This window comes from Parasteatoda tepidariorum, chromosome 6 (genome assembly GCF_043381705.1).
Source record: "Parasteatoda tepidariorum isolate YZ-2023 chromosome 6, CAS_Ptep_4.0, whole genome shotgun sequence".
Lineage (NCBI taxonomy): Eukaryota > Metazoa > Arthropoda > Arachnida > Araneae > Theridiidae > Parasteatoda > Parasteatoda tepidariorum.
Window position 1 is genome coordinate 32,069,748 of NC_092209.1, and position 27,896 is coordinate 32,097,643.

Consider the following 27,896-nt stretch of genomic DNA (forward strand, 5'->3'; position numbering starts at 1 on the left):
ATATATATATATATAGGGGTTTTTGTGACACCAAGTAAAAAACCCTTAAAATTTTGCAAAAACTTGATAACAACATATAAATTTATACTCATATTTAATGTAAGTTTTCGAACTCAGATTTGTACTTAAATTACCTACCAATGAAGAATATCACATCTTTATAGTAAGTAATTTTTAAAAAAAACTTAATTCCTATAAGAATCATGATATTGGATTTTAAGAATGTGAAGATACAAACCAAAATGGATTTCTAAATTATGTAAAATTGAATCACACTGCATGCATGATATTTAGATTGCATGAATACGAATAGCGATATTGGATTTTTAAATCACAGGATCACAAATCGCAATGAAAGATTTTTAAATCGCTTGAACGTGATTCATAATGTGGTAGCTTTTAATAGCTGTGGTAGCTAATCTGATAAATAAACTAAACTAAACTCAGTGGCGCGAACAGCCCTAGAGAGCCAAGACCAATTGTGCCCATATGTTTTCTTGACCTTGGGCTCTGGGGTACAGGAGCAGATGTTCCGGCTGGGTGGTCAGCTGAATGCAGAACCTCTAGTGTTTAGTCCCCAAGTATGTTTGGTACTCATTTTATTGATCCACTGACGGGATGAAAGGCTGAGTCAACCTTGTCCGGCTCGAGGATAGAACCCGGGACATGTGGCATAAAAGTGCGAAAACCAGATAAATACTTGGTATTAAAATCGCGTGAATATGAAAAGATAGAGATATGAGTGGATTTGGGTGTAGTTTCAAATATATTAAAAACAGTGCAAAACCAATAAATTTTAAAAAAAAGAATGAAGTTGGAATTATGTGTATGAAAAGGTCGTGTTAACACAACTTAGCAAAAATTTCAAAATTTAAATTTTAGATTTCCGAACTCTTAATTATTACTTTAAATCACTCTTACTTTAAATTTTAGACTGTGGTGAAAATTTTGTCGGATTATAAGCTTTGATTCACGGAAGACCGCGAATTACTTATATGAGATATGTGGAATTCCGTGAAAAAATCACATGCCAAGTTCCCAGACCTGGAAGGATGATACGAAAAACCCAGATATTCTGAGGTACACCCGAAGTACAATCACCCCTGAATATAGATACTAAAACTTATCAAACTTATCTTCAGAACATTAATAATCTTCAGAAACTTATCTGAAACTAATTTTTCTTTACTGAGTACCATAAAATTCTAATAAAAGTAAACCTTAAATACAAACCTTCCAATGTGAAGAGTAGGTTCGGTTGCATATACACAACCTTTAAATCCTGTTCCTTCTGTGATGTAAGGTAAAGCCATCATACTTTGGTAATTTGAAATCAAGATGACATCAACTTGAGAAAAATCTATAATGTGCTCCTAGAACAGGAAAAAAAATTAATGCTGTAAATAAAATATTTTTAATTTAAAAAAAGAATGCAAAATCTGGATAAAAACAATAACTAAAAAAAGAAATTTTTATTATTAATAATTTTTATATTTTTATCATATTTATAATAATAATAAATAAAATGATTTAATTCATTTTGAATTCGAAAATAAAATTTTAATTGAAGATATTTACATTTTTTCCCTTGAAATAAGGATTTTACAAAATTTAAGGGAATATACATTTGCGCTTAACAGCAGCGCCACAAACTCTAACTTCAGAACTCAGGCGGAGCAGTCATTTTAAAACTCTTCTCAAATTTGTTAATTTTTATGATTAAATTTGTTTGTTTTCACAATGTGTTATCTTAATTCTTGCTCAATATACCAAAGGCCAACCTCTACATAATTAACTTTTTAAAATTTATAAATTCCATTTATAAATTCCATTAAGTTATGCTATTTAACTTTTAGCAAAAAAGAATTTCTTTACATTTTTATTTTTATCATGATTATCAGCATAAATGTATACTTTATTCTAATCAAAGAAATTTTTTTTTCGTAAATGCATATTAACATATAAAAAAAAATTAAACTTGACAAATTATAAGACAGAATAGATTTTTATAAAAATAAAAAACTATCAAATATGTAATTCCCAGCACAAAATAATTATGTATGAAACTTAGACTTTTAAGAAATATTCGTATATGTATAAGGAGAAATCTAAATACCTCTGGTGGACAAAATTCAGGACAACTGTCAATAAAAACTCTTCCACTACAGTCTTTAAGTTCCTGAAAACCACATGAATAATTTATTAATCTGTCAGAAAATAAAATATTTAAATGCATATTTTATTAAAAAAAATATATATTATTGAGTGAAAAACATAGTCTGTATTATCTACGAAGAACAATGCTAGTTTTGAAGCAAAAGACACACTAAAATCTACTTTTCAGCAAATTAAATCTGATTAATTTCATAATTCGATGACAAATAAAATTTACAAGAATAAATTCTTTGAACAGCAAGTGATATCTTTAAATTATACAGGTAAAAGTTAATGGTGACTTTTTGTTATTAGAAAAGTACAGAATCCTAAGTGTAAACAGAATTTAAAAGTACATTACTGGAAATCATCAATTATAAAAATGGAGGCTATGTTGTGTAATTTGTAATGAAGATGAGAGAGTTTAGACAAAACAACGTAACATTTATTAAAATACCACAAAGAATATCATAATGAAAACATATTACAATCTGGTGTAAATTTAGGTTTCAAAATCAATACTTACTTTTGCTCAGTTTTAAAAGTATAGAACAGACTCTCATGTTCTCTTATTAAATCAAATAATCTCTCTGTCAAATGCATGTGATCCTTGATGCTGGGGTTCTCATTATGCTAATCCAATTAATGAAAAACCAGGATGGTTTGAAAACTTAGATGTTTTTAGGTAGTTTAAGACTAATACTCAATACCAGTCAATGCTACATTCAAGTGTTATGCTTCTTCGATTTTTCCCTTTTCTTCAATTTTTATTAATCTCAATTTTTTGAAATAATTAAGGCACAACTCTTTTGTGCTTTCTGTAGATATTTGACAACTCCATCCCACAAAATTTATTTAAAACCTAAAGTGAGTACTCTTGCACATGGTTTAAAAGAAAATGAAACACTCTTTTCACCTCGCTCCGGGAAAAGAAGATACTGATTTTCTTTTTTTCCAGACTTTGATTAAACAGAACAAATGTGAGAAAAGAAGGGTTCACTTCTTTCTAAAGATATCATGTGACAAAAAAAAAACAAAAAAAAAACACATTTTTTCATTCCTTTTGAAGAATCTGAAGATGGATTTTTAAGGAAAAAATGGTCTCTGATTGGCCAGGTTAATTAGATAATTGGATTAATTCTTTTTTTTTTTTTTGGTATTTTAAGATTTAGATAGTTTAAAGAATATTAAATCTGTAATAAATAATATTATATAATTTTAGGCACTTAAAAAAGGAAGGGGAAGAAAAAGAGAAAATCCAGGCTAATATGCAAAAAAAAAAAAAAAAAAAAAAAAAAAATTGGAATTTATAATTAGAGAAATGTATTATGGATGGGTAATTGTGTAAAGCTAAGGGTGGTGGCGCTAGTGGTAAAATTGCTCTTTCAAGACTTCCGGGTTACTGCTTCCGATATATTTTTACGCCGCAGATTGAAAAAACGCGCCATCATATTATTGCATCATATCTTTTGCAGTATTTCACATGTACCGAGTTCTTTCTTTCAGCCTTTAAACTTCGGCATTATCATATTAATGTTATAATCATTAGAATATTTTCTAATTGGAGTAACTTAAAAAGATATTTTTGGCGACATTTTATTCAAATATAGCCAAATAAGGGATAAAATACAAAACATGGCAAACCTTAAGAATTATTCACAATGAGATATTAACTTTCCAAAAATTTTTTTGACCTTACGACCTCTGAGAATCAATACATTTCTGAAAGCTCTTATGAATGATACAATTATGTTCAGATTTGAACCCAAATTGCAATAACAAAGCTGCATAGAATATTAGGCTTGTTCACACATCGCCTCGTAGTCATAACATAAGCGGAGGGATACACCGGAAATTTTCTAAATTTCTTCCGGTTTAAGGACGCTTGTTATTGTTTACATTAGACCACCCATCCATAACACACAGCACAATTATTATTTCCAAATTATTTTTTGTAACACAAAATTTTTTTGTACGAAACAAATCATCTTTTCTTCATAATATTTCTTATGAGGAACATTTTTTGTAAGCAAAAAAAAAATTTTTTTTTTTGTAAAAAAAAAAAAAGGGAGAAAGAGAGTCTCCACGAAAGTTAATTTTCAAAAACTCAACACAGTTAAATTTATATCCCTCAAAACATGCAAAATCAGAAATTTTGATAAGAAACCATAGTTTCCTATAGCTTGGCAATGATAATGAAGAAACAATCACTCAATTAAAGAAAAAATTCATTAGTTACAAAATGTCTTGTTAAATAATTTTTAACTCTAATTTTAAATTACAATTAATTAATGCAGTATTTAGTTACAATTTTATTAAAAACATTTCAACTGTGTTGTATTTTAATTTGTTTTCATGAGAGAAATCAGATAAATTTATAACTATAAATTATATATATCTACATCGTATATCCTGGTGTATAAGTCAACCACCTATTTTCAATTACGAGATAGCAAATTTTTGGTTTGTCAGATGTATAAGTCAAATGCTGAGAAAACAAGTATAAAAATTTCTAAAATAAAAAAAAAATTATTAAGTCTACAAAACTGTCTTAAGTTAAAGATATTTAATATTAAACACACTTACAAAAACAGGAAATTTCTGCATTGATCTTACAGTTGTCATGTGTAAAATTATACAAGATATATTGCAAAATGTGGATTTAAATGTTATTGTAAAATCTTTTGAAAAATATGTCTTTTTTGAGTAAGTCTTTTTAAAAATTAAAAAATTTCATTGTGTTAAATTTCTTGAAATACTCTTAAATAAATTATCTTAACTATTTCTATTATAATTTTCATTATTTATAACTATTTCTATATTAATTTTTTTCTAAATATAATTTAAAGTATTGTTTCTAAAATAAACTCAACAAGAAAAAAAAAATTTGATAAGAGAATAATGCAGATTTAAATAAGAATAAGAGATTGACATATTAAAAATAGTTTTTGAAAAAGGTAAATGGATGGCTCATATCTATCTCGTGGTTAATAATGCATAAATATGTCCCGATCAATGATTGTCCGACGTTATTAGTAGTGTGAAAGTTGACCCCCAGATCTTAGGAAAATTTTAGGAGTTTAAAAGTCGACTTATATAAAGATATATACCGTAAATCTTATAACAGTGAGTTCTGACAATTAAATTTTCGTGTTAATTGTCTAAATCCAAACACTCCTTTAAAATGACAAGTTGGTTTTTAAGGATTATTAGGCAGAATTCTTAGGACACCTGGGTATATGCGGAATACTGAGTATTTCTTAATTTGAAATGTCAATAGGCCTACTCACCCCTTCTATCTGAGGATCGCTAGTATTCCTTGGAATCCATGATGGAAGATTAAACAACCTAGGACTAAAAAAATAAAAATTTAACAAAAATAGTTGAAAATAGAGATCAGATTAAACACACATATTTAACTTATAAATATTTTAAAATAAGAACAATACCTGTAAACTAGAGGCAGAGGAAGAAACATAAGAGCTGATGTCATATCTAATCCACAATCCAGCATAACAGTTGTTCCTTTGAAAGTCAAAATATTGCATGGCTTGTTTGGATGCGCACTTAAACAATACTGTAAAAAGTTATAAATTAATATTTTAAAAAAGGCTTCTAAATTCATTAAAATCATTGAGTTATTGGAACTGATTTTCTACCCGCTCAGCCAATTTTCCTCACCAAGCTTTTTTGACTCATTTTTATCAGTGCCAATGAAAATGTTTAGCATTACTTACTAATTTGGAAATTGTTATTTTAATATTTTAAACAAAATAATTAAAATATCAATTATTAAAGCAAGAAAATTCAGATAAAGTATATTAAATCTTTATCCCTGTACTGGAAAACATAAGTTTTATAATTAAAAAATACAGCCAATTTATAACAAATGTTTGTCCCTGGGCACCAGATTGGATAAAAGTAAACCAATATTGAAGCCTAAACAGACCCATAAATATTGAAAATCATGTATGAAAAAAGATATAATAGCTAGGGCCCTATAAATTATGCGAAGATGCGGAAACCCGCATAATTCACAATTATCCGCATAATTTACAATTTTCCGCGTAATCGCAGCATATCTGTATAATTTTTATTTTTCAGCAAAATGTATTCGTTTACCAGATAAATTTCTCCTTAAAGGTTTTTTTTTTTTCAATTGAAATATATCTTCCTTTTCAATTCCAAGAATCTTTTTGGTCAGGTGGTCAGATCTTTCTAAGAATCTGACAGAGGTGAACAAATTCACAGGAAACTTTAAGGAATTGTTCAAGCATTGTCCTGCAAGAAAGCGCCGATATTTAAAGTTTTTAACAGATGACAATAAGAAAGCTAAACTTTGTCCAGCACCAATAAAGACACGGTGGAATTCCTGGTTTAAATCAGCGCAATATCATGCTGAATATTGTAATGTTTACATAGAATTTTTCAGCAGTAAAATAAACCTTACTCCTGACACTGCTTGTCTCAAACAGTGCAAAGTTTTGATGGAAAGCAAGTACGTTTGCAAAGACTTTCAGTTCATCGCAGAACACGCTCAGATATTAATGGATACTCTTCTCTTTTTCGAAACATGTGGTGTATCTATTCACAAAGCTTACAATAAGATTTTTGATCTGCGGTCTAAACTTCGATGTAATTCTCAGGCATCATACTCACGAAAAGATTCACGCAACGTATTTCTTCAAGAAGTGTTTCACAAAACAATTGCAAAGTTGAATACTTACTACTCTCCAGAACTAGACGTATTCAAAAAACGCAGGCCCAAGTTTAGTCAACCTGCATTAAACTTCATGAAAGCTGCTCGAGTTTTCGATCCAGAACAAATAGTCAACCTCAATATTGAAGACGACGATGTATTCAAGAATATTGCAGGAATGAGTGGTCAAGATATAAAACTCGAGTATGCTGCTTACAAAGAATATGTAAAAGAATGTTCAAACCAGGACTTAAATTAGATTCTGGAATTCAGAGGTAGTCTCAGAGAGATTTCCAGACTTACAAAAAAAGCAAGACAAGTGCTCTCAGTGCTTCCTAATTCAGTAGATTGTGAAAGAGCTGTATCCTGCTACGGCCAAATTTTTACAAAACAAAGACAGAGTTTGAAAGAAAACGCAGCTTCTGGACTAACTTCTGCATGCATAATTTTTAAAAGACACCGCATCCTTGCCGCATAATTTTTAAAAATTGCCGCATAATTTTTAAAAAATTTCCGCATAATTTATAGGGCCCTAATAATAGCATACAAAACAGAAATCACTTAGGTATAAACGACAAATTAATTTCCTAAAAAATAGTTTCTAAGCTCTTTTGTCAAAATCTGTCATGAACAACAATGCGGAAAATTTTACACAAATGTATATCAGGTATTGCATTCTTAAACTAGTAATAAATATCACTGAAGAAATGGCAACATCAATATCTTTACTCCCCTTAACACACCATCACATCACTTTTTCTCTCTGCTAGAACCTCAAAAACAAATCAACCCTATGACAATTATTATCCCCAATGACAGAAAAAAATTCACCAAAAGATCATGATTGAACAATGTCAAAGCAGTTTTTTGATTATAATTAACAAGTCAAAGTTAAAAACAATTGTGCTAGATTAAAACAATAAATTGGGATATTAGGAATTTATTAACTCTAAATATTTTTATTTTTAAAACTAAGTTTTAAACTACATTTCTATTTTTTAACTTATCAGCTCAGCACTGATGTACTTGTGACAAGTTTATGCCTATACTTCTTTTTGGAGTACAAGGAATTTCAATTTCACTTTTTACAGCTTGAAATAGATGGAGTGAGATTTTCAGAACAGGGATTGATTCTTGCGTTTGGGCCTGAAGTACTATTCCATTTAAAGTGTCCATAAAAAATTTATAAGCTATTATTGATTAATAACAATTAATTAACATAACTATGGTAATAGATACAAAAAATATGGAACTGTTCAAATATTGTGTAGGCATATTTTTAGCAATTTTAATTTTCGCACCCACCTTTTCAGCAACACTAAGCAATTCACAACTCGCTCCTATGCTCACGTAAGAAAGTTGCTACACCTCCCTACAGAGTTTCTGCTTCAACTTTTACTATTTTTTCAGTTTCAGAATTAAATTCAAATAAAAAGATGCACAACTGCATTTTTTGAAGTGCAAATCGATTTTGGATACCCCTAAAGTTCAGTGGTGCTGGAATTGCACTAAACTTTGCCTTAAACAAAATTTAAGAAATAATTCATTTTGTAAAATTATGAGTCAAATATTCAGTAGGAATCTTTTGTGTTTTCCCCTCTTGAGCTATGAAATTCTTCATATAAATTTTTTTCTAACTTTTTCATTCCCTAAATTTAACTTTTATTTCACATTTTAAATTTTTCCATTTATAATTTTTTTGTTACATTTTTATTTTGCTTTTTAAGAAAATATTGAAAATAAGGTGATTTTAATATAATCGGAAAGCATTGTCATTGCTTATACTCCTCCTACCCCTTGGTCAGAAAAAAATAAGCAAATTATAACCTCTGTTAGGAACTCACATAACATTTCAACGGCCTCTTTGTGGTAATAGGTACCTAATGTAAGTAACTGTGGTAATAGGTTTTCTCAAGACCCCATGAAATCAAACAGTACCACTCTGGTCCTATTTCCTTGATGACAATATTTCTTAAGAATTAAGTGAGAGATACTTGATAAATTTGTCCTACATCAAAAATTAAAGATAATTGTCATACAAAAACAAAGAAGCTCAGAGAATATTAAATAATTTGTTAAAAAAAAGGATATTTCTGTATCATGATCTGTCGCACCAACTACAATAGCTGTGCCAACTAGATTTTAAACTTGAATTTTTTTTTTTTGAAAAAAAACCATGTAGATCTTTTCAGGAGGGTGGCTACGAGTTATACTCTTCGAGTTGGTACTTTTCTGTGATGATTTTTTTTTTAGTTTCTCGCGGACCACTGCTGGGAGGTTGTCAATACTTCGCGATTATTCTGCCACAAATCACGATACGGAAATCTCCCCATTTCTTTATTTTCTCATATAATTTGTAATGCATAATTAATGGAATAAGAGAAAGATTAATATTGCTTGGGAGGATATTTAACAACCAGAGTATAGTTTTACAATTTAATTTATATCAAAAGCTCGCAATTAAACTTGATTTGTAATCTAGTGATCAAAAAAGTAGTGATTTATTCAACAGCAAACAGAATTATACATTCAATCAATGTAAATCAAATACAATGCAAATAAAATTAATGATAAATAAAGAAAAAATATTAACTAGTTTCATGATTGATTCCCAATGTTGCTAAATTTGTTACAGTATAGTTGATGTGTAACTTTTTCGAAACACCAAAAGGAAATTTATCAAACTTAAGAAATTAAATTTAAAAGCCGAAATCACGAAACCGCATGTTTTGAAAACATATTATTTGTTATTGTTAATATATTAGTGCGGCGGCAAATAGTTCGTTCGTTAATAATTAAAAATTAGAATATGATCCATCGTTCGAACCATTTATAAAAAGTTGAAAAAGTTTGTGCAGTTTACTAGTAGAAAACTTTAGAACGCACACGTTAGAAAATATTTACATTATGTTTCGCTGAAACCGTAACTAAAATCGAAATCAACTCAGTCACCGTCACAGTTGTTTTAAAAGTGCATATTTATTAATTAGTTACATTTATTGAGCAAGTATTTAGAAAATTCTTTTCAGAATTCATCAGCAAAGTAATTAGTTATCAAAATAAAGAGCACTCATTAAGAAGTAGTTAAACTACGCTTTTTTAAGCGAAAGCCACGATTCTGATCGTGGACCAATCAAGCTTGGCCACGACCTGTCAAATACGTTTTTTAAACAGCTGCCTGTTTGTTGATGATTAGACTTGTGTCTGTGGGTACAACCGGCTGAGCAACTGCGCATGCGCAGGGCGAAATTTTTCGACGCCTCAGCCAGTTGTAAACAACGAAAAGTTGCCAAATGTTGCAAACCTATCTCTTTACAACTGGCTGCGAGATTTTCGGCTTTGGATAGAAAGTTTATTAAATCATTGCCAGATGGCGCTGAATTTCAACGAACAAATGGTGATAAGAGGAATAAATTTTCATTTAATAATGATGTTAAGTTATTAATGAATTTTTAGAAAATACATGAGTTTTTAAAATTGTTTTATAATATTCATGACAAGAAAAAATAAGTGTGTGAAGTAATTAACTTGTAATATACTATTATATAATTAATCTTATATAATAGTATCTTTGGCTATACCCATATCTTTAAAAGTATGCAAACTCATGATAATTTTTTATTTAAAAGAATTTTTCAAGCATATGTATGTATATATATGCATTCCAAATTCATGTGAATAGTTAGATAAATAGCTATATATTAACAAAATCTATTATTTAAGTGGTAGTACATATTTTTCTCATTAAGAAATTGTATACAATTGAAAAACAGAGTATTTGGTAATTCAGTTTCACTATCTTAACATTTCATTCTTTGTAAATATTAAAGATTGATACAAAACATGGATAAAATTAATTTGATCCTATTCAGAACACTCATTTAAAGCCTACTTCATACAAATAGGTAAAATTATTGTTACGTGTCATTATATGTAAATTAATTTTACATGATTAAATATTGTAATTAATATGATTAAATAATATAATTTCAATATGATTATGACAATCTTACTGCTTTAATTATTATTTCTCACATGATTAGGCGAAGCATAATTTGCCTTAAAATATGTATTTGTAACACAGAAGATTTAAAAAGATTCTTAGAATTGAAGAAACAAAAATAGACAAGTATATAATGACACATTACTGAAATTATACATTTAGTTGTTAATTATGTGGTTTTGATCTTTTAAGTACAATTTAAAAACTATTGCCAATAAATGTTTCATGGAAATTCAGCCACTTAAACCCTTTGCATTCTGAGTACTTTAAAATGATTTTTTTTTTCCTTACAAGTTTATTTAAAATATACCACTTTCTAATAACTAACAATCATAAAATAATGTAATTAATATTAAAAAACATTTTTTAAGTGGTTACTTTTGATGTCACATCAGAATTAGAAAATTTCAAAATAATAGGTATATCCTTTCTTAAAATATAAGTTATCTTGCCATATTGTACTTAAGTCTATGCTGTTATTATGCCTTATACTTACTAAGTAATAAATATTTATCAAATAAGTAACACCAAGAGAAGCATATTTTATCTTAAAAACCATTTAACACACCACAAAATATTAAAATCATAAAACAAACATCAATTAACAAAATTAACTAACTCAAACTGTATATAAGCCCATGTACTAGTAAAAACTGAACAGTAGGCTTTATTATTTGGGAATTCATGTGAAAACCTTGAACAAGCTGTAAATAAAAAATTAGGCATGCTACGCTTGTAAATAAAAATGCACCCTCTTGCAATGATTGTTACACAGTACGTATAAGCACGAACATATTGATTCACGATTAGTAGATTAAATAATAAAAGTATTCCATTCAAATTGTCATTATTTTTCTTTATTTACCAACTGTCATTATTTCGCCACAAAAGGAGAGGCACTTTTGGTAATGTCCTAGTGTAAATTTTCAAAGCTAGTGAATCGGATAAGCTGACCTTTCCCCTTTAGCATTCATAAATGTTTTGCTCATGATTGGACATGGTAATTAAAACACATTGGACACCAATGAATACCTCACTAACTGTCCTACTTTGGCTCTTAGATTTAGTAAGATAATGCAACACTTAATATGCACTATACAAAATTGTTAAACATCTAGGTATCCAAAATCCATAGGTTAAATGAACTTTTCATATTAGTTGCTAAAAGAACTTAAATATAATGCAGTACATGTCAATAAACATGGAATTCCACATACAACTTAATAATACAATATATATCCCTTTTTAAGAGGATGTAAACAAAAACTATATACATATAAGGTAATATACTCACCAATCACCATTATACTTACTAATACACCTATATTATCAGATTCCCAAAAAACTCCACATCGAGAAAATTGTTTGTGGAAATCAAAAGATGCGGCTTAGAAGGGGCAATAGAAAGAAAGACTTGATATCAAAATAATAAACAAGTTCCCTCACTAAAGCCCCACTGAGCCATTGTGCATCATAGATTATCGCTAAACTGCATCACTTCTCCACAGTTAAAGGTAATGCTTGCACAACCTCTGCTTAAGAAATCTTACAATACTTATATACATTCTGGTATTTCATCAATTATTGATGGGAAATATATATAATTATAAAATAATCTTAACTTTACTGGAATTTTGCACAAGTAGATTCAGTAGAAAATATGTCGCTAAATACATCATTTAGTAAAAACTACCCCAATAATAAAACAATGAAAGACTCAGATAACATTTGATAGATTTATTATGGTGCTCTTTTATATTAACTTAGTTAAATTTACTTCAATGTGATATACAAGTCTACAGTTACCACATTACTACGTAAGCTCAATCATAGTAGTCAAATTTTTTTATCATAGAAATACAATAGGGATTATAAACACATCTAAAAATTTCAATAAATTCATCTTTATAAGTATCATAATTTAAGAATCTACATACGGTTAAATAATCTTAAAGAAAAGTAATTATAATGTCAATATACCATCATTTACAATTAATAACCTTTCAATTGTAAATGATGGTACATTGACACCTTTTAAAACCATATAATTACCATTTATTATATTTTCTACACACATAAAAGAATTAGAACAGTTCAGAAATTTTTTATTGATTACAGTTTAAATATGCAAAAGAATAAACTACCGAATATTTAAAATAATACTCTTTTATTAACAGACATTTTATATTATATTACATTTCCTATTTTATCAAAGATAAAATAGGAAAACAAATATGTAACTAAGCCTAACTCAGTAACGTGGAAATCTTTAACTACTTTATCACAGATAATTAGAATTATAAAATGTCGTAAACGCTTCTAAATACATTGATACAATATTATAAACAGAAAAAAATTATTTAAAACAATTAACTTACTTTATTTAATGAATCATAAATAAAGAGCTTAGTATTACACTAGCAATCGAAACTACACTTAATTACACCTGTAAGCAACAAACTATGTATACCTCCGCGCAATCTCTTCAACAGGGTTACTTTTCGAAATTATTTGGTGAAAATTAAATTCTAGCCAAGCATTTCAAGCGCATGCGCAGTTGCTCAGCCGGTTGTACCCACAGACATAAGTTGATGATTAGTGATACGTAAGCATACGCATACTTAAGAAGAGCCGGGTCCCTCGATGTTTATTTGAGCCGGTATTTATGAAATCTGAAATTATGTATTTTTCAGGTAAATTATTATGAATTTTATTATTAATGTGAACAAAATCTATTTTAGGAAACATCAAAGTTTCCTAATGTATGCCTAATTTTGTTACTTTGTTGCATTGTATTTATTGACATTTTATATTTAGGTTTATTGTTTCTCCAAGCTGTTTTCACTCTATCATTTGCATTTTATGAAAATAACAATGAAGTTGTTGAACTGAATCCGTCTTCTTTCAACTCTAGAGTGGTGGATAGTGATGATATATGGATTGTTGAGTTTTATGCACCATGGTATGTAAAACTTCCTGACGCTGACTAGTTCAAGCTTTGTTCAGATTTCCAAATAAATTTCAAATATTTGATTTTGTTGAATGTATAATGTTGCCAGAATCAATTTTAAAAAAGTCGTAAAAATTTACAAACTAGGTGAAGTTCATTATTTAAATTTTATTGTGGTCCTATTTTTGCAAATATTTTTACACTACAAGATTTTACTACTGACATTAAATTATAGATTCACTTTTTAAGTTGATCTACGTACGAAGATCTTTGTGTAATTATAATTTTTGCCACAGATCCAATATAAGAAGCAAGATAATAAAAGAAAATTAAGAATAAATTACAAAAACATATGGATATATTATATCTGCACCTATATCAGTTTAGACAATTGAATATATATTTCATTTCTAAACAGATTTTGTGCATTAGCTTCTAAACATTTTTAGCATTGTTGTTATAATCATTGAAAGAAAGCAAATTCAATATTAATGTCAGACAAGCACTATATAACATGTTTATTGCTTATACAGGAATCATACTGTATTGATGCTAAATAGAAGTTTTGTTGGAAATTATAATTATTTAGAAATATCTCAATGTACCTGTTTGCGTCAATTGAAACTATTGAGTTCTTCTACTTTGATTAGATTTAAAATGTCTATAGTAGTTTGCCCAGAAATGCTTACAATTTTGTCTGCTTTTGTAACGTTTATTTTTTAGTTTCTATTTTTTAGTTTCGTTTGGATCACTACCCGGTTGTTACCGAAACTTGGTGATTTAGGAACAAGCATCAAATTATAGAAATCTTACTAGCATTAAACATTAGTTGCCTTTATAATTTTTTTCAAGCAATAGTTACTTTGCATAAAGTTACTTTATATCAATGCTTATACTGTACTTTTATTTTTTTACTTTTGGTTGATATGCAAGGTTTACCTTCTTCTGAATTAGTTTGTTCTTATATTAGGAATCTGATCTCAAGTTTTTCAGATCTTAAGGAAATGTTTTAATAAGATAGATTAAGTAACGTTCACATTTTGAAAAATATGCTTCAGTTACAAAAATTATATTGTAATCTTTTTATTAAGTCTGCACACTCATTTCAGGTAGTGAAACTATAGTTATGCTCAAAATATGTAGATAAAATACTAACTTAGTAACTAACTTAGTCAATGTAAGCACTACAAACCTAAGTGTTAGAGTGTTTGTTGGAAAATAATTGATGAAGAAAGTGTGTATTAACATTGAAGCTTCTAATTTTTATTCCTTGTACTCATAATTGAGAAGAATGTGAAAATAATCTTTTTACTTTCAGTGTTTTAAAACGTTTAAAAAAGAATTTATTTTAAGTTGGCAAGTATACATTCAATGTTGTCTCAAAATATAGTTTTTCTTTTTAAATGTTAAAATAAAAATTATAGCTATTAAAATAATATGCCTATTGAAGTTAAATAAAAATTATTGTTTAAAAGGAAATGGGAAATATTTAATTAAAATTCATTATAATACAGGTTTTAATCCATATCTTTGACTTGCACCTGACATTTTTTTATATTTTGTATCACTTATTTGCATTAAATTTATAATATAAGAAAGAAATGTTTTACATTGAAAAAATATAAATAGGTTAAATGATTAATAGAGAATAAGTCTGGAATGATTTAACTTCTATCTAACATTTCTTTATATCCATTTACTGAAGATATTTCCACGTTTTGATATTTCAAATCTGTATCTATAACTAAAATTTTTAACTATTTTAATTTTTGGAATATTGTTTATTTTTTAAATTATGAAGTTAATCCTATTTTTATCAAAAATTTTATTAAAATACTTTAAATATAAATGATTTATTTCCAATGTTTTTGTAAATATAAATATTTTTTTTTTTTTTGCTTATATGTTTATTTCTACTTTACTGTAGGTGTGGTCATTGTCAAGCTTTAGTGTCAGAGTACTCTAAAATGGCAGCTGCTGTAAAGGTAATTAGTAATTTAAAGTACTAAAATTATTTATTCTTTCTTCTATTAGGAAAATTGTTCAGTGTAATTTTATGCTTGCGCAATCATTAAATATTCTATGAAAAGTTATAAAATTTATTTTTATAATATCAAAAAATTATTTAAAAATGTTTTTCTTTCTCTTTTTAAAATAAAATTTCTGTAAGATCTACTTCTGTATTTATGTTAATAATTTTTCATCCTTTTGCTACTATAAAATATTTTATTTAACTCATTTAATTTGCAAATAATTGGTTGAAAGAGTTGTTACAATGTTCATACGTATTCACATTAAATGCTATTAATATATGTCAAATAACTAATGTGGAAGTCTGAGTTAAATGAAATTATCTAACTGTTTTGATTAGCTCCTTTCTATTTAATCAGTCAATAAAATAGTTTTGCTGCTTTCAGTCTCTTCTTCATCTGTTGTGATCATTTTATTTTTACGTGCTTCAATACTATCCTTATTGTGTGTGTGTTTTTTTTCTTTTTTTTTATTACTTATTTCTAAAAAAGGTAATTATTTCAAAAGTACATGATTTTTTAAAGGAATTTTTTTTTTTTTTGCTCTCTCTTTTTAAAAAAAATGCATTATCTTTTAGGGTATTGTAAAAGTAGGAGCTGTAAATGCAGATCAACATCAAACTCTTGGACAGAAGTATGAAATTCGAGGATTTCCCACCATTAAAATATTTGGCTCTAATAAAAATAAACCAAAAGAATATTCAGGTCCTAGAACTGCTCAAGGAATGGTTGATGAATTATTCAAAGAATTGAAAATACAAGTGCAGGCTAAACTAAGTGGCAAGAAAAGTGATAGCAGTGGTGGAGGCAAAAGTCGTAAAGAAGTAAAAAAAAAATTTTTACTTGATTTTAAACATCTTTACATTTAGTAAACTTTGATAAAATAACCCTTAGTATCGATAGATTTCTTTTACTTATGAAAAATACAGGTATACATTCTATTAAACGCATTCTCCTAATTTATATGTAAACTAAAAATATTGAAGTGATTTAGTTTTGAATATTTTGGTTTGATACAGTAATTTACTTAATATGTGATCAGAGGTTCGTCTAGGCCAAATTTACTACCGTTTAGCGGTATCTTCACAAATTCAACTTTAGGAAAAATTTCACAAAATACTTTTTCTTAAAATTTTATTTTTGTATCCCGTAAGAAACGATAAATCCATATTTGTGTGTTGATTTTTTTATGTAATTTTTAAGTTTCACAAATTATGCCTAAATTTTCACAAAAAAGGTACCTTTCAGAAAAACCTAGACAGAACCCTGGTGAACGTTGTATATGTTTTGAGGAAAGATAAGTTAGGCTTAATAATTATTTAAGTCAAGCTTTATGATATAAAAAGAAAACTTAATGTCTGTACATTTTTATTTACTTACATACATATTTTTTCTTTTAATTTTAATTTGACTGATGTATATAAATGATATGGTTATGTTTCATTTCATTGATAAAATTTATATTTTAGGGAGATAAAAAAGATGTTATTGAACTGACTGATTCTAATTTTGAAGAAACATTATTGCAAAGTAAAGACATGTGGCTAGTTGAGTTTTATGCTCCTTGGTGTGGACATTGTAAACGCTTAGAACCCCACTGGACTGAAGCCGCCACTGAGCTAAAAGGAAAAGTTAAATTAGGCGCATTAGATGCTACTGTTCATACAATAATAGCCAATAAGTATGGTGTAAGTGACATCAAGATTGTTTATGTATAATTTTATTTCCAGTTGTTCCATCGTCTGTAATTCAACATAGAAATTTTTATTTGTGGAGTATGCCTGTTAGTAATGGATTCTAATTTTATTTAAGTTTTATACAGTAAAAGATCTATATAATGCAATTCTTTAAACCGCAATTCTCTATAAATTATACTAGCTTTCTGAGTGTTAACAGTGAAATTTGAAATTCTTGCTTATTTATTGAAATTTCTTAACTTTTTACATTATTTGCTAACAGGTTTAAATTTTGAAAGCTTAACAAACGAAAATTTATTAATTTGTTTGTTACTAGTTCTAATGCTGCAGAAAATTTCAACTTTTTTCTGTGAAACATAAGCACTTAAATACATATTTTGCATTTTTAAAGTGAAATGATCTACGTAACGTGAAATTCCATAAAACTCAAAACATCACGTTTCAAGGTTTATGTTATAAAGGACTGCTGTATTTCTTAAATTTTGACCAAAATATTATGTAATGTAAAAATTTGATTTGAAGAATTTTTACTATATATAAAAAGAAGCTAGGCTTCTAAATCCACTTAGTTTTAAGATAATGGTAAGAATATTTCATGTGTAAGCATACGCCTATTGTAGATTATTTCAGTGAGTTCAGTTTTAAAGGTTCAAAAAATTATAAACTTGGAGGTAATAGATAAAGACCACCTTTTATATTTTGTAATATCATATATTATGTTATATTATATATATTATATATGTTCTATTATATATTGTTATATTATATGTTATGTTACATTAGATGTTATGTTACATTATATATATTACATTATAAACACTTAACTTGTGAAATATTTTCAAAAATTAAATTGTCTTTTAAGATTAGGGAATTTACTAATGTAAAAGAAAAATAAATATCAAGGATAATTTTCTTTGCTTTTCAATAATCTTTATTTAAAATTGTCAGTAGCTTTAGTTTTAAGTTACTTCTAAAAAAAATAAAAAAAAATAAAAAAATGTTTTGCAAGACCCATATTTTTGTATTGATAATTAATTAAGCAATTTTTTTCTAAGACCAATTGCTTGCTAAGATTTGGGAAATTTAGTTATGCAAGAGAAAAAAATCAAAAATAGTTTCCTTAGCTTTTTTTTCATTATCTCCATTTAAAAAAATTAAATTTTATGTGTAGTTTTTAAATTTAAAAAAAAAAATTATAAATTAACTGTATTGAGTTTATCCAAATAAAAAACAATTGTAATATATTTTAATATGATGCTTGTTTTTGTATATTAGGTAAAAGGATTTCCTACTATAAAATTCTTTCCACAAGGTGTTAAAGATGGATCAGCTGAAGAATATGATGGAGGTAGAACAGCATCAGACATTATAAATTGGGCTTTAGAAAAACATGCAGATCTTGTGCCTCCTCCTGAAGTCTTACAAGTATGGTTTTAATAATTTTTCTTTAAAAAACTTGCAAAATGTTTTCAATAAAAGGCCGTAATCCTCTAAATTTTTAGATGGTAAAAATCAGATTAAAAAAAAACATTTAAGCATTAGAATGTAAGTAAACAAAATGTTACAGAGAGATAATTATAAAAGTTTACTTCAGTTCATACCATTTCTTCCTAAAAGTTTTCATTGTCTTCATTGCACTTTTCAACTGTAAAACTTTTTCCAATTTATTATAAATTCTAATCTATAAAATTTTTTAAACATTGTTTTTGAATTATTGTTACAATACATATTACAATCTAAATTATAAAAATTTTTTTCATACTAAGCAAAAGTTTAATTATAAGCAACTACTTTAATAATTAAATAAGAATAAATAAGCAAGATATTTTTATAAAGGATTGTGAGAAATTCTAAAAAATAATTTGCTCTTATTTTACATTTTTGTGTCAATGCTTCAGATGAATCCCTTGTTTCAGATACAAAAACAAAAAATTCCTGATGTTCTTGCATCTCATAATTTTTGAAGAATTAGTGAAAAGGAAGCAAAATGTTTACTGCTAAATTTAATGTACAATAATGGTGAAATATTCTAAATAAATTCCTCAAAGATTTTTCCAATATGAAATATTTTCCTGAAATTCATTATGCTTAGTCATTAATATTCACTGTTAGAATTAAAGTTCAGTTATGAAAATAAATTTCTTTAACTATTTGAGTGTTTAGCATGAAATTTTTTTTCATTATTTGTCATTCATAGATATTTTAATATCAATGAATATGAAATAATGAGAACTTTTTTATTATTTGATAATGTTGAAAAATATATGAATTTAATTCTTGCAGCTTTAATATTAAGATTTATAAATGACCAAATCTAGCTTAGTCTTTAATACACCAAATTAAGTTTTATTTTTCTTTAATTAAAAAAGCACAGTTCATGATTTTAATGATAATAATAGTATAATGAACATAACTCATTGCTGTTTTAGGTCACAAATAATGAAATATTGAAACAAGCCTGTGAAGATTCTCCCTTGTGTGTCATCAGTATTTTACCTCATATTTTGGACTGCCAATCTGCCTGCAGAAATGAATATCTTGACATCTTAAAGAAAGCTGGGGAACGTTTCAGAAAGAATAGATGGGGCTGGATTTGGGCCGAAGCAATGGCACAACCACAGCTAGAAGACTCTTTGGGCATTGGTGGATTTGGTTACCCTGTATGTGAATATGTTTAATGTATCTATTTTCAAAAATATTTTTTAACATCGATAAATGGTTTTCTTTTTCAACCAAATGTTGAGCAATATTTTTAGGATTTAATATTCTGTAGTGTTCAAAGGATTAGTTTTAACTGTTTCCATAACTATATTTTTTTAAAAATGTTCTTAAGTTAATTTCTGCTTATTAAAACTAGATTGTGAATAAGCATACAATTCAAGTTTAACCAACACTTACAACACAATAAGATAACTGACAAACCCTCTATAAAGCATCTTCTATTTAAATGTAGTTGTGGTTAAGATAAATGTAAATTAAATTTTTTAAACTAATAATAAAGTATAGATGTAAAAATTTTTCGACCTTATTCAATATAAAAAAATAAAAATTGGAAGAGTTGGGGGTTCTAGAAACAAGTTCAAAAGTGAAATAGAAATGTTAATACATTAGATAATTTTAAAATACGTGGTAAAGATCCATACTAAAACTGGGTCATCCATCAATGCATCAGAAAATATCAATTAAGCTTTGGGTTGGGTTTTTTATATATATAGGGTGGCCAAGGTACGTAGCGTTTTTAAAAAGTGCTTAAAGGTACTTTTTTTATTGGGTGTTTTTAAAAAGTGCTTAATTTTCCCTATCGAAAAGTTTTTTTTTCTTCTTTACCATGTTGATTTTTTCCACATATTATGCCAAAGCGTGCTTTTCACATTGTTCTATTCAACGTTTTCACAATTAATTCGACCATGATCCATTTTGGTCCATAGCGTATGAAGGCACCAATCATGTTATATATTTAATGAAATACTTGCGGTGCCACAGGTGCGTGTACTGAGCTGGGTTCGGTGAGATTCTTGCACTCTCATGTGCAACTCTGCTGCATTTTCCAAGATATTCTCAATTTCAGGCTTCATTTTTCACCCTCTGAAGAAATCAAACCGAAAAATCTCTCTATCATTTTATAATGGCTAATATAATCCAGAAATGAGTTCTTTGTCAGAAACTAATTATTTTATCATGATCCTGTAAAGTTTTAGAAAATAATTTTGCATTTTGTTAATGTATATAGTGCTTAAATATATTTTTTAAGTGCTTAAAAAGTACTTTAAAGGTGCTTATATTTTGTTGAGAGGTTTGGCTACAAACCCTGGCAGCGTTTCTCCACAAAATTATGGTGCCTTAATTAATCAAATGTTTAAAAAGTGCAAGATTTCAAAATTTTACATTACCGTATGTAAAGCCCTAATGTAATTTTTTGAACTGATGTAACAAAACTTCAAAGGACCTTTTACACATTTGAAGTTGATCCTGAAAATTTGTTATATTCTGGATGAATAAAATTTTCCATTCCAATTAAAACAGCATAGTGTGTTGAAAAAATTTGGTGAATGATCTTATAGGACACAAGAGATAGAAACTAAATACATTAACCGGCTTTTAAAATTATTGCCATTAGATGCTATTTACTTTTCAATCATTTGTATAGCTGCTAGAAACCATCAGCAAATGCTTCTTTCATGATCATTTGAAACAAAATTGTTGGATCTGTGCGATGTCCAAAAAGTGTAGAACTCTTATCTTCCTCTTCATTTCTAAAATGTTTAAATCAATCAAGAACACACTTTAACCACTGCTTCATGCTCTCACACTTTTACCATTTTCATGCTCACATTAAGTGTGTTAGTTGATTATAATATTTAATTTTCTCAGTTTGGATGCTAAGAGGTATTGTTTGTCTCACAATACATATAATTGAGAACAACATTCCAACCCACTTGGCTAACCTGCAAGTGTCTTCGCATTTTACTTGTCCTAGCTAGCATCTCTTAATTTTCAACACACTGCACACAGCAAAAAGAATTTCCCAAGCGTAAATAGTGCCCTAATCAAACAGTTTTTATTTCTATAGAAAATAATTTATAGAATGTTTTTCATGAATACAAAAAAACTACATGCTAAAGAAACTAAAAAAAAAGGGGGGGGGGGAATTACTAGCGGTTATCAGGTATGCAGTAATAATTATGAATTTTATAAAATTTCCATGTGAAAAAAGGTTTTGAATTTTTTATTCATAAGTTTTATTTTTCTTGAAGAATGATCCAATGTTGTCTATTTCTATCTCCAACTATATATTTTTTTTCTTGTCTTTTCAGGCTATGGCTGTTGTAAATGCTAGGAAAATGAAGTTTTCAATTCTTAGAGGACCTTTCAGCTTTGATGGAATTTCTGAACATATTCGGTAAATTTTAGTTTTAGAATATACTTGTAGTGTTATTAAATTTTCAGAAATGTTTTTTTTTTTATGAATATTATTTTTAAACAATTTTTTTCATACGGTACTTTCCTTATTTAAAGTTTTTTTAAAATTATTGCTATTTGAAACACTTTCAAAGAAAATTTTTTAAAAATCACATTTTATAACCTTACTATAAAAAAAAAAAAATTTGTTTTCAATAGAATGCTGTTTAATCCAAATGTCGTCTTTTGTTTTAAATATTGTGATAATAAGGATAACATCTTTACTACTCTAAATAACTTGATAGCTTTTCTAAGCAGGACAGCAACAATATGAGAATTTGTCCTGTAAACGTTTCAATTCACCATGATGATCAGATTCAAGCAATTTCTCATGCATTTGAATATACAAAGAAAAAGAGAATACTAGAGCTTTAGAAGAATTTTGAAGAGATGTATCAGCTTATTAACCAAATCTATCATTTTAACAAATTTAAATTAATTCTTATCTCTCAAAAAAGATTGACCACATGGCAAGTAAAATCATCCCTTCAAGTTTTTATAGGCATAGAAGTTTTGATAAATCATGGCATTGCTTTAATGAAATTCTAAATTTTTTAATTCCATCTTCTAAGAACATTGTCTGAAATGTTTTATTGATTAAATAATTTTCGTTTAATCTCCTTTATTTTGTTACAGAGCTGTTTCTGTTGGACGTGGTAGCAGTTCTCCGATCAAAGGTGCTAAATTACCAGAAATTACTGACAGTGAACCTTGGGATGGCAAAGATGGACAAGTATGTAATGGCTTAATTCTATTTGTATTATACAGGGTGTTTCAGAAATTAACTCATTTCAAGAAAAGAAGAAGAAAAAATTTACTTTGACACATCCACACATACTCCTACCTCACATATTCATTGAATTCAACATAACTTCCCTGGGGCCCTACCATGAACTACAGGGTATGGAATAGAGAATCCCAGCTAGAAAGTAAAACTGGGAATGTTTGGTTTCATGAACCCATGATACCGTACCATGAACACTCTCATGGAATCAAACAAAGTTATTGTTTTTACTGATAGTTGAATAAATATGTTAATATGAAATTGCGTTAATTTATAGATTTGTGTAAGAATTTTTTTTTCGTCGTTTGTAACATCATTTACGTATTAAATACTTATAAAAGCATAGTTCAAGGAGCTTCTTCCACAGCTTTTATATTATATCTTTTACTGGAAGAATGAGAATATGGTTGATTAAACTTAGTTAAAGAAGAAATAAATAAATAAATATTTATTTCATAAATATTTTTCGCAACTTTTTTTTTTACCTGTTATTCTTATTCACATCTTTTCTTGTAAATAAATTGTTTTCTTTATAATGCATCCCTGTGGCAAATTCTTTTAATTATGCTGCCATTTGTGCATAGTATAAGGAAGCATTGTTCGAAATGAAGTGAAAATACTGTTGAATTATCTGAGAGATCTGACTCCAAATTTGTCAAAAAATGTATATGTGTTTAGAGAGAGCATTTTTGTTGACTTTCATAATTTAAAATATCTGCACTAATTAGAATATTTTAAGTCCACCTCCAATGGATCCCTTCTCACGTTGGGGTACTGGGCAATGACATCGCCGACACGCTGGCTAAGGAGGGGGCAGAAGAAACTTTGAGTCCAAGTTCACTCACCTTCATGGAACTGGCATCAAAAAAGAAAAAAGAAGTCAATGTTTTCTGGCTCGTACCCCCCAAACATCACTGGTACCAGAGCACCCGTCCAGGAGGTGCACTCAACATTCGGTGCAATCACAAGGAACAGACAGCACTTACCAGGCTTATCAGCGGCCACCTTAAGTCCCTTTCTTTCGAGGGTAGTGTTAAATCCTACCCAAACTGCCCCAGGTGCCACAACATGCAGGCTTCTCCCCAATATATCCTGGACTGTCTTGGTCTAGACAAAGAGGACATTCTGAATAACCCACTTTTGGTGGTCGACTTCCTCCAGGTCATGAGTTTCATGGATATTGCTTAGCCCTGCTAACTTTGGGGATAAGGAAGAAGAAGAAGAATATTTTGGGTTAGGCCCTTGAACCATTTATATTGTGTCTTAGTACGTGAAAACGTGATCATTAAATCAAGAGCAGTTCAGGGTTTTCCCTTTTTTTGTGTGTGTGTTATACACATGGGTGCAAGTCTTCCGTCCCCAGGACGGATTTCCGTCTTTCGAAAATGTCCGCGGAGGGAAGTAAGAGGGAAACAAGACTGACTCGAAGGCGGAAATCGGAATTTTTTTTTCTGTCCTTAAAAATATTTTTTAGGTCTACGTTATTGGTCTACTTTCTTATGTCCTGTTGTTATTTTATCAAAAGACAGATGAATAAATATTTTTTGTACAGTATTTAAACTTGATGTATTATGGTAAAGCTTTCTTACATAGTTTTGCATATTTAGTATTGTGTATGTTAGGTATTTCAGTCAAAAAAATTTCAGTCTTGGCCTTTTTTCCAACTTGCACCCATGGTTATACGCTGGGGATTTAGTGTAACTCCATGCAAAAAAAAAGTTAAAAAGTAAGGTTGTTGGTTTCCCAAACCAGTATTCTGGAAATGTCTGTTAAAGGTAATCTTGCACTATGTGGGTGAAATGTCGAGATGTCCTGTCTTGTTGAAAGATTGTGAATCCAAGAATCACCAAGAGGAACTAGGTACTTGAATTGCTTACAAAAGTTGGTCATTCTTAGATAAAATTTACTTACTCCACTGGCCCCGCTCTGAGGTGGTTTAGAGTTTCTAATCAACAGGACTGTCTGGTCGACATCTTTTTAAAATTGATGTCTTTCCAGACCCCTACTGGACCCTTTGCGGGGAAGCAGTTCCATATGGATGGCTACCTTATTTCCTACTTCAGAGCACTTTGGGGGACTACCTTGGTTGAACATTACTGGAAGGCCAGAAACTGAATGAGACAATGACCAGGGTGGCCACCCACCTGGAAAACCAGGAATTATCAGAGAATTTTTTTATACTGGAAAAGTCAGGGAAATTTGGATAAAAACCTGGAAAAATCAGGGATTTTTAAAGAAAAGCTGGAATTTTTTCTTAATTTTACTAATTTAAATTATTTACTAATTTTCTTAATTAAAATTATTTTACCATCTGTTATACCCACTTTCAGACCAAAATTTATTGCCAAGCAGTTGAAATACCACCAACTTAGCAATACTTACATCAAAAATTTGGTCCGTTATAACCCTGTTAAACTAAAATTCCACATGAAATTCCAATGGTTTCTTAAAGAATAGATTCCATTCCCATGAGGTGACCTGGCTAGCACTCTATCCCCTGAGTCAAAGATGATAAAATAACATTAAAAAAAATAATATTTTAAATAAAATACTTTATAATATTGACACTTTTCTTGTAGACATCCTACACTTTATGAGGGGGAAAAAAGCACATTGACCTGGAAATTTTAAGATTTTTACCTGGAACAATCAGGGAAATTTGAAACCCGATTTGAGTGGCCACCCTGATGACTTTTCTATATTTCTTCTATTGTTCTTAGTTTTTACTAGTTAGATTTTTTAAAGTTCGTCGCCATTGAAAATTTAAAAAAAGGATCACATATAACTTCTATCATGAAATGAGTTACTTGAAATGAAACACTCTAATTTTATATATAAAAAAGCTAAATTTTTAAAAACTAATAATTTTTCTTTCTCTTCAGTTACCTGTAGAAGAAGATATCGATTTGAGTGATGTTGACTTTTCTGATGATGACTCGGACACACAAAAACGAAAATCTGAACTCTGAGATGTGATTATAGAACTTAAATAATTGTGCATTACAAATCACTACAATTGATTTCATCTATCATTTGCTACTATTGTCTCATCATCGAGAAGTGCGGAAATTGTTTGTTCTTTCCGAGACAGGCCAGTGCAAATCTAACAAACTTCTGGAAGTGCTTTAATAACAGAATTATAGTTTATATTGAAGTAAACTTTATTTTATGAACGTCTGCATTGTTTTCTATTTATTTTTTAACATTTGTGTCACTGTGTATCGTTGTCAGAAGTTTGTCAGGCTAGATCTCACCAACGTTTGATTCTCTTCCATTGGAACCGTTGGCCGTGATCACAAATGTCTTCATACTTAACTATGGATCAAAGCTGTTTTCTTTCCTTTGTCCATGGCAATGTTTTGTAATAAATAGATTTTTCTATTAGTCTCATGTTTATTAATCTAGAAAAGGTTAAATTACAGAGAATAAATTAAAATTCCTTGCCGAAGGTCCCATATAATAAAGTGATATAACACATATGCTTTGTTTACTTTTCACTTAATAGCTATATTAAACATACTCTAGTTTGCATGTTAAACTATTTTATTGTTGCAGAGACTATGGATAAAGTAATTTTAACCAACATACTCAATATTTTCTAATGGCATTGTTTAAATTGCGATCCATGTTTTTAATGGAATTTAAAGACTTTTCTACAATATTTTTCATGTATTTCATTTTGATATATCTTTTAAGAATTTTTTTTTTTAATGTGTAGACTTGACTGAAACTTTTTGATGTAATTCAAAATATTTAATACGAAATTTAATTATAAAAATTTTTTTACTTAAAAGTGGATGGAAGTGTGCAAGTAGTATGTGGGCTATTTTTTTATTTCCCGGAAATATAAAAACAGAAATTTCACGACTGCTTTTTAACTTATGTTGTCTCTACTGGCTAAACTATTGACTTTTTTTTTAAAAAAAAAACTAATTCCTAATTAGAACGGAATATCACACCTGCCCCTTCTTCTTTGCTTGTAGAAGAAACACTTCCATGCACCCTAAAGTAAAATTCTCTGACTTTTCAGTTATATTGTGAATACTTCTTTTGATAAGCATCCTTCAAATGTTTCTTCCTGATTCTCTGGAATTTGAATTTCGTTTTCTTTTGGTGCCAGCTCCCCTCCCCCTTGTCCATATTGCTTCTCAATCAATTTTGTTACTTAACAATGAACAGACTGTCATGTCAACAAAATTTAAATGATTTTAAAAATTTTAATGTTATAACACAAATTCGGTAATGGTTCTATTGAAATAAAATTAAAATTTGCTTAGTTGACATCACAACTTTGTCCACAAGCTTGTTTTTTATATTCTTATTTAGTTTTTTAAAAAAGTCTTTAAATAATTACCAACAAAATTATCTAGTTTTGTATATATTTTTAATTGCATAGATTGATTAAACATATTTTACATGAAGTTTATTATAAAAGTAAATAAATTTATTTACCACTCATTAATTGTAAAAATGGTAACTAACCATAAATCTTGCATAATAAGATATCTTGCTGTTACTTTTTAATAGGTTAAAGAAACAACTGTTTTAGTTTTAAGCCTTTTATTTCAAATAGTTATCAAAAACGCAACAAAATAATTTTAAAACTTTGTCAACTGATCA

The 27,896-nt window shown here is 28.4% G+C and overlaps 2 protein-coding genes across 7 annotated transcripts in view; one reads left to right on the forward strand and one right to left on the reverse strand.

Annotated features, from left to right (window-relative positions):
* The window catches only part of LOC107448642 (integrator complex subunit 9), a 29,832-nt gene extending 19,827 nt beyond the window's left edge, over positions 1 to 10,005 (reverse strand). Inside the window, exons 1-5 of one of the 6 annotated variants that reach the window (XM_071182193.1) lie at positions 9,681 to 10,005; positions 5,604 to 5,731; positions 5,445 to 5,508; positions 2,117 to 2,179; positions 1,234 to 1,373 (exon numbers count right to left, since the gene is read on the reverse strand). In XM_071182193.1, coding sequence (XP_071038294.1) covers positions 1,234 to 1,373; positions 2,117 to 2,179; positions 5,445 to 5,508; positions 5,604 to 5,731; positions 9,681 to 9,683 — 398 coding nt within the window. In that variant the 5' untranslated portion in view covers positions 9,684 to 10,005. Of the gene's footprint in view, positions 1 to 1,233; positions 1,374 to 2,116; positions 2,180 to 5,444; positions 5,509 to 5,603; positions 5,732 to 8,158; positions 8,178 to 8,697; positions 8,862 to 9,446 lie in introns of those variants that run through there. The other 5 variants (XM_016063924.3, XM_016063925.4, XM_016063927.3 and 2 more) reach the window with 5 other exon arrangements.
* LOC107448643 (Protein disulfide-isomerase A6 homolog CaBP1) lies at positions 9,995 to 26,660 on the forward strand. Its single transcript, XM_071182194.1, has 11 exons — positions 9,995 to 10,037; positions 13,444 to 13,549; positions 13,674 to 13,818; positions 15,734 to 15,791; positions 16,415 to 16,660; positions 17,306 to 17,524; positions 18,809 to 18,958; positions 19,963 to 20,193; positions 22,348 to 22,433; positions 23,129 to 23,225; positions 26,159 to 26,660. Exons 2-11 carry the CDS (start codon positions 13,522 to 13,524, stop codon positions 26,243 to 26,245), a joined length of 1,347 nt encoding a protein of 448 aa, XP_071038295.1. The 5' UTR covers positions 9,995 to 10,037; positions 13,444 to 13,521; the 3' UTR covers positions 26,246 to 26,660.
* The last annotated feature ends 1,236 nt before the right edge of the window (positions 26,661 to 27,896 follow it).

Excerpts from the sequence above, each read along its gene's own strand:
- LOC107448643 (XM_071182194.1), top strand. The coding sequence starts at position 13,522 with ATGAAATCTGAAATTATGTATTTTTCAG. Across the intron at positions 15,792-16,414 it reads AAATGGCAGCTGCTGTAAAG|GGTATTGTAAAAGTAGGAGC; the intron begins GTAATTAGTAAT and ends ATTATCTTTTAG. Across the intron at positions 16,661-17,305 it reads GAGGCAAAAGTCGTAAAGAA|GGAGATAAAAAAGATGTTAT; the intron begins GTAAAAAAAAAA and ends TTTATATTTTAG.